Genomic DNA, 12,733 nt, shown 5'->3' with positions numbered 1-12,733 from the left:
TGTTTCGGGAGGGAGAGGCCGTCGGAGATTTTAAAATGAAACCCTAGGGTGAAACTGTCATTTTTTAAAACCTAGACTAGGGAAATTTTTTAGTTTTTAAAATTTAAGAGGGTAAAATGAGATAAAATTTTAACTGTTGATGGGTGGGTATTTGGTATTATCATAGATAAATGGGGGACACTTGACATTGCAGCATACCTTGGGTGGGAAATAGTCCTTTGGCCTAAAATAAAATCTAATCACATGACGATATATCATTTGTATATTTAAAATTGTGTACGCATAACATTTGTCATATTAGATTATGTTTTGTTACACCATGACTACACAAGCATATTCCCACCCTTGTGGATAGAAAAAATATATAATTAAATTACAGAGCTGAAAATCAAATTATAGATTATATGCATGCTCAAAAATAAGACAAATTTTGCAGGTCCACTCCAAATAAAACTTCCAACCAAGATACCACCATAAAAGGCAACGGAATACCAAAGAGGAAATTTGTAGAGAAATTTACATACAATTGATTTTTATTTCCCTATGAACATCTCTAGTTTACAGCATAAAATCAGAACATTACCTCTGTTCATCAATATCTCCTCAATGCACTTCTGATACTAACAGAGCACCATGTTTTCAATAGTGTTTTGTACTTTCTCCAGCCATTGAAATGCCCCCCAATCACCTTTCTATAGCTAGGCCTCTGCTGCACTATACTCCAGTACTCAGCAATGTTTGGCCGACTACTTATGTATTCGTCTTTCAAACCCAGGAGCACCAAACGCTCCAGTACTGGAATAAGTGTAATATCTGCCATGGTGAACTCCTCACCAACTAAATATAATGTTTCATTAAGCTTTGTTTCCACTTCATCAAGAAGTCTAACAAGGTGATCTTTGCCCCGTTTCACAACATCTGGGTTTTTCAACTTGCCTTCTGTTTCATATGCTTCTTTTAGCTTCCGATGGTAAGCACTTGCAAGATCAGGTGACTCAGCCATCCGAGCAATTATAACCCTCCTAAGGAATTTGGATACAGAGTCGCAATATTTCTCGGGGACATGGTGAAGTGTGAAATATTTAGGGTCCCAATCTTGTATCTTATGCATCCATTCAATCACTTCTCTGCTACTATTGGTCAGGTGATCAGCATTGACAGCACCTGAGGATACAACTGCTATCCTATCTATATACCTGCAAAATTTCTGCATCACTTTGAAATCTCCCCATCCTCAATAAAGCTGTATTGGGAAAATTTTCAAAAACTAATTGTACTAGTGTCTTTCAGAGCAAGTGAAATTTTCAAGTGAAAACTAATTGTACAAGTTCTGAGGTTGAAAGAGAAGTAAAACAAAGAAGTGGTCTGTGAACTTATGATGGTTTTTTCGGTTTGAGAAACTTCAAATAAATCAAAAATCATTCTAAAGGAACATCATGTAACATTTAAGATAGAAATTTCTTCCACATACATCTACCAGGATAAAAATGGAGGACGGACTTACTGGATTATCTCAATGGTGTCAAAAATGATGTGAGAGCCATTCTTAAAAACCGGCAGTTTAGCATGAGGGTTCATCCTAAAGAAAGAAGATTCCATATTCTTGCCAGTTATAGGATTGACATGGAATGATGTGTAATCAATGCCTTTCTCTTCTAAAGCAAGTCTCACCTTTTGGCTGTCTAAAGAAAATGGATGATGATATAGCTGCATGACTTGATTAGCATTAGCTTTCAGGATGTTACTCAGACACAGAAAATTCAGTGACTGTGTCTGCAATAAAAGAGAATACATCAAACAGCGGCAATTGAAATATTAAGAGAAAAAGCTATTGGCATTTTAAAATCAGGCCAATTAATAAGGGAATAATTTCAACAATTAGTAAGATCAATGGATGAAGCCAAGATCTTTGTGAGATAAACTAAAATGGTATGATACAAATGGAAAGCCCAGCAGAAGTCTCAGAAGGCTACGAAACTACATGATTGGAGGTCAACCCACAAGATGGTTTGGCTAAGGTATGAATTATTTGCCATGAAAGTTACATTATGTCAAGCAATTGAAGTATGTTTTAATAGAAAACAAAAAACAACTCTTCCAACAACAAATCAATTAAAATGAAAGAAGAAAAAGCTACCAAAAGTAGCAAACAATTTCAAACAGCTCAACCCACATGATATTCATTGTAAGTGAATAATCTTTAGAATTCATCCAATGTTTCTGGCATGTCCAAGAAAAAGATAGATCCCAAATCAGCTTGAAAATGTAAGATTTTTACAACCCTTTTTCCAAGATCTAGCTAGCTCATTTGCAACATGTGGCAGGGCAAAAAGTAAGTAATATTCTTCCCATGGATCAATCCTTGAATCCAGCCAAGTGTTATAGGTTCAAATTCAGAAATCCAAGTAAAACAAATTGAAAAATAATTAAACAAAATAAAATAACCAAAAAGAAAAATGCATTAAATTTATACAGACCTCAAAAAAATTCAATTTGAGCAGCTCAATTCACAAATAACCATTTTCATGCAAAAGCTAAACAGTATCAACTTTGAGAAAATTCAAAAAATAAAAGCGAAGAGGAGGAAGAAAAAGATGAAAAGACCCACCACCAATAAAGAAAGAAACTTTAAGAAAACGTATTAACAAACTTAAAAGGGAGTGAGACATGGACATACCCAGACCAGAAGAAGAAAACTGGAAAGCGTTTAAGTGATATGTAAGGCGCTAGAAGAAGAATAACAACTTTTTTGTTAACTGAAAATTTGTTAAGTAGAGATAGCAAAACAGTGATGGTAGAAGAGAACATCTTATGCCTCCTTCCTATTTGGAAAGTGCATAGAAGAACCTTTCTTGGCTACTCGCTCGTGTTTGAATGACACGTGTTAGGTTGATGTAACTTATTATTTAATATTTATTTATCATTAGTATAATTAATTAATTACCAGTTAGTTTCAATTATGATGATATTATTTTAAAGGCCAAAAAATCTATTTCCTACCCACAAGGTTTGTTAAGATGACAAATTTCTATTTTTTAAGTTTTAAAAGGTCAAATTATCACATATTATCTATATTTGTTAAGTAAAATAGTAAAAAGGTTATTTTGTATAGATATTTTTTTTCAAAATGATGTATGTTTTGGGGGGTGAATTGTAATTTTTTAATAAGTTACAAGTGTTAATGAGATTTTAGAGGTTTTTAAAAATTTGAAAAAAAGTTTAGGGTTTTCTTTAATTTTTAATTTTAATATATTCTCAATAGTTTAAAAAATGATAATTACACACAAAAAAAAAAGAATAAAACACAATAATTTAAAATTAATAAGAGTTTTAATGTTTTTAGATGTTTAAGTGATATATTTTTAAAATGATAAGAATATATTATTAATTTAATATTTATATTAAACGATAAATCTTATTTTGTTTTTTTTTTATAACAACCAAACCAAATTTATTATTTGAAATAAATCGTGGGTGAGAATTTAATTTCATAAAATTAGATGGAGAATAGTTATTTGACCTTCTTAAACCGAAAAAAAAAAGAATCAAGGATAGTATGGTAATTTTACTTATTTAATTGTGTCATAAAATCCCACAAATGAAATGATATACCATATTAATGTGAATTTAATTTATTATGAATTTAGAGGCAGCACCACAAGGCTAGCATGTAGTTGGATCATGGGGGCCTCTATCCTCTGAAGTTTTTTGCTTTTCAACGCCACCTCTATCCTCTGAAGTTTTGTTTGGAGGCAAAAAGACATAGTATAACGAAAACTTAAATTCATATTCGTCAATTTTTAAAATCTCAAATATTTATTTATTATTTAATTTTAATTAAAATAAAAGATAAAATTATTATTTTATTACAAACATTAAAAAATTATAGTTTTATCATATTTCTTTTTTCTAGGTTTTGAAATTTAACATTTTATCCTAGTTTCAATTTTGAAAAGTAAAATTTTTCCTCCAAAGTACCTAAGTTTTGTTCTTCATTTTCGACAACAATCTAGTTATGACGACTCATCTTCGACTACTGTTCAACTACAGTGGCTCATATTTAACAATTGTCTATTCATTGACAGAGACAAAGAGATGATTGTTGGAGATGAGCCGTTATAATTGAATTGTCGTTGGAGAAGAAGAACAAAACTTAAGGATTTAAGAGAAAAAATGTTATTTTCTAAATTGGAAAAGTTAAAGTTCAGATAAAATATTAATTTTCAAAACTTAGGGGAAAAAGGGGATAAAATTTATATTTTTAGTAAAATAACAATTTTACCCTTGATTCTAACAGAAATTGAATGATGGGTAAGTGTATAGGCTTTTTAAAAGTTGATGGGTGTGAGTTAGGTTTTCACTATACCTTGGGTGAGAATAAGTCTTTTGACATTTTTTCTAATCGTCACCCACCGCCGTTACTACACTAACATACTTTCATGTTTCAATAAAATTTAAAGTTTTATATCAATAAAATTATATGTATCCACTTTCAATATACAAATAAATATATATTTAATATGCATCATCAAGTGATTAAAAGATTTTGAATTATTAATAAAGTAATATTCAAACACATAATAATATATCATATATATACTTATTTATATATATTAGGTTTGGATCCACTTACAACAGATTGACCCGGCCTATTTGTAATTAATTGTTAATGGATAGTTGGTAGGTAGCCATTGGATTCATATTTAAATGTCTCAAAATTGTTGCTTTCATTAGTTGTTGCAAGTTTTTATTCTCCTCCTCCTGTGCAGAACAAAAGCAGAACCACCAAAAAACACACCGAACTCTAGAGTTAGATTAACATAGTACAAAGGGTAAATTGGGCACACCCAAAATGATAAATTAATCACTGCCTTAAACCTATTTTCATCAATTAATTAGATTAATAAACTAAAGGTTAACTAATTAAAATGACATTAATTTGAGGGGTTATAATAAATAACCAACTCTTAAGGGATTATACATAATTACATATAAGACCAATAAATTAGGGTTTGACAAAATTATCCTATATATAAACTTATCTTAGAATTAGTTTTAACATTTCAAATCTCGTATATAGAATCTGTAACACATATCCAACTTTTCTTCAATTTTTCTCATTGATTTCGTGGATTTTTCTTGCTAAAATTGGGAGAAAGATTTAATAAATTGTTTATCTTCATCTTTTATAACATGGAATGTTGAGATTTACTACTTACCAACAAAAAATATTGAGATTTACTTGCCTTTATAATAAAAATTGAGATGGGTGTAAAATGTCCAAAACCCCCATTTTGGCAACTAATCATCTTAGCACCTATATTGCCAAAAATCATAAAACCCCCATTTTGGCAAACAAGGAGAATTATATTTCAAGGAGAAGGCAATCTTGGCATTATTAGGGGTTTTTTTTTGCTTATATGGTATAACTCATGGAAGGTTGATTAAAATTGTATCCACTCCCTAAATTGGTTAATTTATTTAATTTCTATTAATTGAATTTAATTTCGCACTATGACGAAAAAAGCATAGACCTTAAGATGGAAATAATTTTTATAATAAAACTATGTATACCTACTTTGGGTACATAAATGTATACACATTTATATGTGTCATCATGTGATTTGATGATTTTGAATTAAGAATAAAACAATAACCAATCATATGATGACACATATGAGTGTGTATATATTTATGTACCTAAAGTGGGTATATATAATATTGCTCTAATTTTTATAATCATGGAATTAAAAGATTGGGGCAACTAGCCCAATTGGGATTTTATGTGGGCTTTTTCGAAATCATAGCCCAGAAATTCATTACAAAATATCTCTGTCCCAATAGCATGTTCTGCTACCAATGTTTCAACGGCATATCATATTTTCTTTTGATTTTGAGAAATTATATGATATTTTATTTGTATTATGTATACTTAATTTTGATTACTTAATTGAATATTGAAATGATATAGTATTGTATCATATAATTAAATTATTTTAAGTTAAAATAAAAATAATATCAAACAGTATATTATTTAAATAATGCTAAATGACTATTTCTCATCTATGGTATTATGGTATAGTGTAATCCAGAACCAATATCCATTAACTTTTAAAATTTTAATTATGATTATGAGTAAAATTGTTATTTCAATAATATTATTAAAAAAATATATAATTCATTATTTTTCATCTCTAAATTTTAAAAAATAACAATTTTATCACTGATTAAAGTTTTCTCGTTTTGAAAAGTGGCAATCCCGCCCCCCTCCCCAACCCCTCAAAGCTTTTCCTCTCCTCTCTAGTGACATCTCTGACTACTGGTGACCTCCATGAAACTCTCTAACTCATCTCCAACCACCACCTTAGTTTAGATTCATCCTATCTAGATGAACTCAGACCAAGGTGGTGGCTAGAGATAGATTAGGGAGTTTTGTGGAGGTTGTCAGTGGTTGGAGATGTCGTTGGAGAAGAGTGGAAAGAAAAGCCTAGGTTTTTTTTTAGGGGGGGAGGTGCGACTTTTCAAAAGTGAAAAACCTTAACTAGGGGTGAAACTATAATGAATTATATATATTTTTTAATATCATTATTAAAATGATGATTTTATCCTTAAACTTAACTACAAATTTTAACAAAAATTGACTCATAAGTGGGACCTTAGGTTTTTGAAAATTAATAGATATCACTTTTGAATTATACTATACCTTTGGTGGGAAATAGTTATTTGGCCGTTTAATAACTAATTAAATACTTGAAATTGGGTAAGCTAACAAACTTTTTTATCATTTTACTTATTTATCTTAGATTGAGTGCCACCAAACCATTTGACAAGAGGAGCTTGCTTGCTTTGTGTTGCTCAATCAAGCAATAAAATAATTTATATAATTGTGTATGTAAAATAATGTATCATCGTATCATTAGAAAATTTAAATTTAAAAATAAAGTAATATATAATTATATTATAAAATATTATTATTTATACACAAAATTTGATACATTTTTTTGTGCAGATGGCCAGATAATGGGAATATTTATTAAAATAGTAATTTATTTTGTCTTGTATATATATATAACTATCTTTTTTTATATTATATAAATATAGTTATTTTTTAAATTGATCTTACCTTTGAAAGAAAAAGATTATGAGATTTGGGATTGACCAACTCATCCGACCAACTAATTTTTTAAAATAAATTGGTTGTCTAACTAATTTTTTAAAAATAAATTAGTTGGTTAGATACTTAGCTGATCGATCAACCATTCGGCTATCCACCTAACTAACCACTTGATCATTCTTCTTATTATCAAAATCATCAAAAATTTTCATATTTTTATTTTATTTTATCTTATATTTCAGTCTTAGTTAGGTGAGTAAATGAGTTTTATGTTTTGATTAAGTAAATTAATGTTTGATTGGATGAGCTTCGATTTAATGAATATAAAAACTAAAAATATTTTAAATATTTTTGTTTTAAATTATATATATAATTTAAAAAAAATTGATCCCCATGTAGCACTCGTCAATTGTGAGAGGATGGATTGCCTGCCAAGCCCACGATTCACGTTTTCTTTTGATTCCATAACAAGAGGTCAGCGAACACAATGAAATCCAACAAGTCCTCCAACTTCAATAGAAAATTATGTGCTTTTGGGGGGCCCCCCTAAACTTAACAATTAAAGTTGAATGAATGTACTTTTACGATCGCACCACCCATCACGTCTAGCCTCTATATTGACATTGTAGGACCATCTGTACTGGAATACTCTGGTCGGTCTTTTGATTTACGTGATTTGGACACTACTAGTGCTTCAATAATTTACTAATTTCTCTTTTGCGGATTTAAATCCAAAATATGATCGAATTTTTGGTTCATATGAATACTCTCAATCATTCAACCGATGTTATCAAGTTACATGGTAAAAATTTTCCTTGTCCAATAAAAAAAAATAATTATACAATGATAAGTTATTCAAGAAAAAAATAGACGATAATAAAATGCTTGAGATAAGAGATTTCGAAACCTCTCATATATGTATCATATCTCAGCCTTACTATACAGTCACTAAAGGCTCTCTCGTTAATAACATTAGGGTGTTTCTATCAAATCCTATCCAACAAATGACATTTCTTAAACTTACAATTGTCGCATAAGATGACAACTCACATAATAGTTTAAAAAATGTCTTTAATAAGATATGCAATTTAGGGTGTCCAACTGTAAGACTAATCTTAAGTGCCCACAAAAATATATATTGACATTTTTCAGTGAATATGGTTTAACACATTATAATAGATACGATCTTTCAACATATAAAATAAAACTATTTTTAAATAGAAACTATTTATCCATTGTCACTACATAGTGACCTTTCATTCAATTACAACGGGTGAGATAATTCGAGTTGTTGAGCCTAGAGATTAAAATGATAATCAATAGATATTATCTAAAGATGTAGTGTAAGCCTCCCAATGAGAAAGCACTATTCACTCAACGTTTTTGCATGTTGGTGTCATAACTTACTTTGATAGGCGACATAACTCAACTATCAAACTCTTTTGCATTACCACGCGAATGTCCTTCAAACTTTCTAAAGAAGGTGGTTGAGTGCAACCCAACAAATATCTTCCCAACATTCACAAGAGGCACCTCCCATTGAGAAGATACCATCTATTTAATGTTACTAAACAAAAAAAAAAAAAGGTTGGCCCCATAATGTTGACTTTGGATAAAGCACCGCAGCCCTCTTGTGGGCAACTCAATAAATTCAATCTTTCTCCATTTATGTGAGCATGGGAGACACATGATAGGAAAGTCCAGCACGTGACGTCCCACACAGGCTCAGATCCACCGACACTTGGCATGCTATAAATTAATGTGTTAACTCAGGACGGTAGCGATGGTGGAGGTGGAGGTGGAGGTGGAGGTGGAGGTGGAGGTGGAGATTGGCGACCACGCTCCACGTCCACTGGTGTTGGACCCGATTATTATAGAATATAACCTATCACATGCAATGTTACTGTGGGGGACCAGAATCATGTGCTGTTCCAAATTTCCAATTATTTAGTTAAATTATTCAAAATTCTTGAACCTTAATTTTTAATTTTATACCACAAAATGATAAAGAATATTTGTAATTATTATGTAAATATGTATTAAACTGTATGGGTTCTCATAGTAGGTAACGGCCACGTGGCCGTGTCATCTTGCAATGCATGTGTTAGGTTTGGCTTTAACGTGGGGCTCGCATTAATAAAGAGATGTTTAGTTTGAATAAAAAATAATTTAATTTAAATTTAATTTAAATAAAAATAATTTAATTTGAGTTTGATTCAAATTTAATTTAAATTTATGGCTTAATATATAATTTTGATTTATAATTTAAATTCATAATTTTTAATAAAAGGATATTATTTTATATAATAATAGATAAACTAATATCATTTTAATAATTATTTAACATAATCGAACTGAATCACAAATTAATATTAAACAATCTATCCATCTGGCTTATGAATTAGATTAAAATGAATTCTTTTTAATTCAAATTTAGTTTAATTTTAAAAACAAACTGAATTTTTGATTCAAAATTGACTTAAATTTAAATTAAACTAAATCGAAGCAAATTGGCTTTTATGCTTGAATTAATTTGGCTTAAATTTATCCATATATCAACGCCTTATGTAAGGACAAAGAAACTTATAATGAAAACAATTTATTTCAGGGTTATTTAGCACCCCTAAACTCTCCCATCAACTTTGAAAACTACATGATACACCCCTGCTAGTTCCTTCGAATTGTTAAAATGGATGAAAAGGAGGGTAAAAAAGACATTTTATCAAAAAAAGGAAAGAGAAATTATAATAATAAAATATAGAATAAGGGAATTTTAATAATTAAAAATTAAAAAGTACACTAAGGAAGTATGAGATTTTTTTTAAAGAATATATCTGTAAAATCCTAGATAAAAAAATCCAGCGACGACAAAAATTAGATGTAAATATATATAATTTCTATAACTATTTTTAAAAATAACAAAATAATGAATTATTTTTAAAAAAATTGAAAAGATTGTAGTGTTTTGACTTGTAGCCAAAGTAGGTATGACAACAGATAGGAGCAAAATCAAAAACCCTATTTTTTATTTCTATAAGAAATATTAATCCTTATCTTTGTTATAGGGATGATAAGGACTTTCTATCTCTTAACCGTAGGGAAAATCCCCTCTATGTTTTTATACTTATAGAAAAAAATCCTCTCTCGTACCTTTTAAACACAATATAAATATATTAAATAGTAAAATTAATTAAAATTAAAATCAAATCACAATTTCAAATGTCACAAATTACATATACTAATCATAGCAAAAAAATATAAATAAATTTGAAAAACATGAATAATTTAAAATCATAAAAATATATCAGTATTTTAAACAAATATATTAATATAAAAGAGATGGGGATGAGGCAAACCAAGAAGGGGATATATGTATCCCTGTTCTTGGTTGCAGGGATATTTTTTATTCTCATTCTTATTCTTTTCTTTATTTTTATCAAATAATTTTTTTCCTATTAGGGTTGAGGTGGACTAGAAACCATAAATTTGAACTTAAATTGTTATCTCTAATTTAAATTAACCAAAATGTTACTATTATATTATCATGGTTGTGATTTAAGACTGCAGTGATAACCACCATATCTTGGCGATGATCTAGGGTTACGATCACAAACCATCAAATCGTGGTCATGATTTGGGGTAACAATAACAACTATACACTAGATTATGGTCGTGATCTTGTGTAGCAATCGTAGCCAACAGATCTACGATCTGAAATATTTTTCATATTTTAAGTTTTAAATATCATATATTTTTTAAAAGCAAATAAAACACTTTTTTGTACTGAATTATACCCTATACTTATTTTAGAGACTAAACTTTATTTTTTCATTGAAAATACTAAATTTTTAATTTTCCTATTAAAAATATCAAACTTATATCCTATTACACAAATACACATCTAATCTCTAGTATTATTAAAAATTAATAACATTTATTTTTGTTTTAATTCATAAATGATGACATCGACAATTTAAGCGCTAACATGGATAATGGCAATCTACAAAAATCACAAATTAATCCTTTTCCCCAAATTCATACTAATGTTTATTGAAATTAATTTTGCATCCTTTTATTTTTAAATGTATTATGTTCATTTAAGCTAAATAAATTATTTTTTAACTATTGTTCATCTTCGTTGAGCCCATATAATAAAAAAACCTCAAACTAAAATCAATACTATAAAAAACAAAATAACAAAAGAATTTTGATTGGATTTTGTTTATTTAGGCTCAATTTTGTTTATTTTAGTTGCACTTTGTGGTTTTTGTAATAATAAATTTGTATTTTGTTTATTCGATGCTCTCTCTCTTCAACCACAAAGTCAATGCTCTCTCTCTGATTTGATCATATTTTGAGATGAAAGAGAAGATAAATCAGCTCTCTTTCATCTCACGATTTAGTCAGATTCAAAAAGAGAGAGCGTCGATAGAGAGAAAAAAACATCAATAGAAAATATGGATTGTCTGCTAGAGTCTAATCGCTGGAAAAAGAAGAAATAGATTGAAACTTTGGAGAGAAATTATAAATTTTTAAAATTTAGATTAAAAAAATTGTGAGTTTTTAAAACTGTTATGAAGAATGAGTTAAAATTTTATTTTTTTAAATATTATTAGTTAAATGACAATTATACTCTTAGATTTAATAAAGAGAAATTATAATAAATGACCAAAATTAAGGGGGTTTAAGTGAAATTGCCCAAAACAATAAGGTTTAAACAAAAATGCCCAATTTTTGTGAAATGACGAAACTGCCCCTGTATATAAACAAAGAATTCCCCGGTAATTTTCTACGGTTTCATTGTGCAAATTCAAATAAAATCACCCTTCCTATGGTGAAAGAGATTTCTATCGATTTTCGTGTTTTTCGACAACTGAAAATGACAAATAAGGATAGTACATCATCCCACATCTTGTTTGAATCAATTTATTGTTAGGATTATTGAGATTTGAGGGAGATTTTGAGGTTTGAATGTTTAGGGTTTCGATTTTGAATAATGCATAAAATGTTTTGATTCTTGGTTATTTTGCTTGAATTTCTTGAGGGGTTTTGTGTCGTTGGATGTGTAGATTTGATTTGTGTTGAAATTAGAGGCTGAAATGACAATTTTTGGTCGAAAAAAGGATTAGATCTGCCGACGCTGCGTAATCTTCCACGAGCGCCAGTGGGGTGGGGGGGAAATTTAACATTTTCAAAATTCTAGGGGGAGGGAGAACAGGGGGAGATCCACGACGGTTCGTGTGAAATTTTACACTAAACCGTGGGTTGGGTGGAAATTAACTTTTTTAAAACTATAAAATCTATATGAGACAGACTTTGAACGACCATAACTTTTGATCCAGGAGGAGTTATGGGTCCTGTCATATATCAACACGAAGCTCATTTCGAGTTCTATAATGAAAACCCACTTTGCTGGTTTCACCAAATTTGGACGCCAAAATAAAACTATTTCAATGTGTAGTATGCAGTTTTTTTGTTTTATCAAATTTAAGATTTTCGATTTTTATGATTTTGAGTTTGTTTGTGACCGGGTTAGACTTTTTTCATATGTAATTTTCAAATTTGATATTTGTAATTGCGATGTGCTTTTTTAGACACGTTTTACAATGTAATTACGAA

The 12,733-nt window shown here is 29.4% G+C and overlaps 1 protein-coding gene across 3 annotated transcripts; it reads right to left on the bottom strand.

The window, feature by feature from the left end:
• Window positions 1–419: 419 nt before the first annotated feature.
• LOC123202997 (glutathione S-transferase TCHQD-like) lies at window positions 420–2,800 on the bottom strand. Of its 3 annotated transcripts, none has more exons than XM_044619152.1 (3): window positions 2,678–2,800; window positions 1,505–1,773; window positions 420–1,196 (listed from the first exon to the last, which is right to left on the bottom strand). In XM_044619152.1, the coding sequence occupies exons 2-3, from the start codon at window positions 1,711–1,713 to the stop codon at window positions 593–595; spliced, it is 813 nt and encodes a 270-aa protein (XP_044475087.1). In that variant the 5' UTR covers window positions 1,714–1,773; window positions 2,678–2,800; the 3' UTR covers window positions 420–592. The 3 variants fall into 3 exon arrangements, with proteins under 3 accessions (XP_044475087.1, XP_044475088.1, XP_044475089.1); XM_044619153.1 differs by lacking the exon at window positions 2,678–2,800 and adding an exon at window positions 2,478–2,605; XM_044619154.1 differs by lacking the exon at window positions 2,678–2,800 and having other exon boundaries at window positions 1,505–1,579; window positions 1,672–1,773.
• Window positions 2,801–12,733: the final 9,933 nt, after the last annotated feature.

This window comes from Mangifera indica, chromosome 19 (genome assembly GCF_011075055.1).
Source record: "Mangifera indica cultivar Alphonso chromosome 19, CATAS_Mindica_2.1, whole genome shotgun sequence".
Classification (NCBI taxonomy): Eukaryota; Viridiplantae; Streptophyta; class Magnoliopsida; order Sapindales; family Anacardiaceae; genus Mangifera; species Mangifera indica.
Note: the sequence above shows the minus strand (reverse complement) of the source record. Positions and strands in the feature narration are given on the sequence as shown.

What these genes read in the sequence shown, in the direction of transcription:
- LOC123202997 (XM_044619152.1), bottom strand. Translation starts at nt 1,713, where the DNA reads ATGCAGCTATATCATCATCCATTTTCTTTAGACAGCCAAAAGGTGAGA. An exon ending in GACACCATTGAGATAATCCA is followed by an intron (nt 1,197 to 1,504) that starts GTAAGTCCGTCC and finishes GAAATTTTGCAG; the next exon opens with GTATATAGATAGGATAGCAG.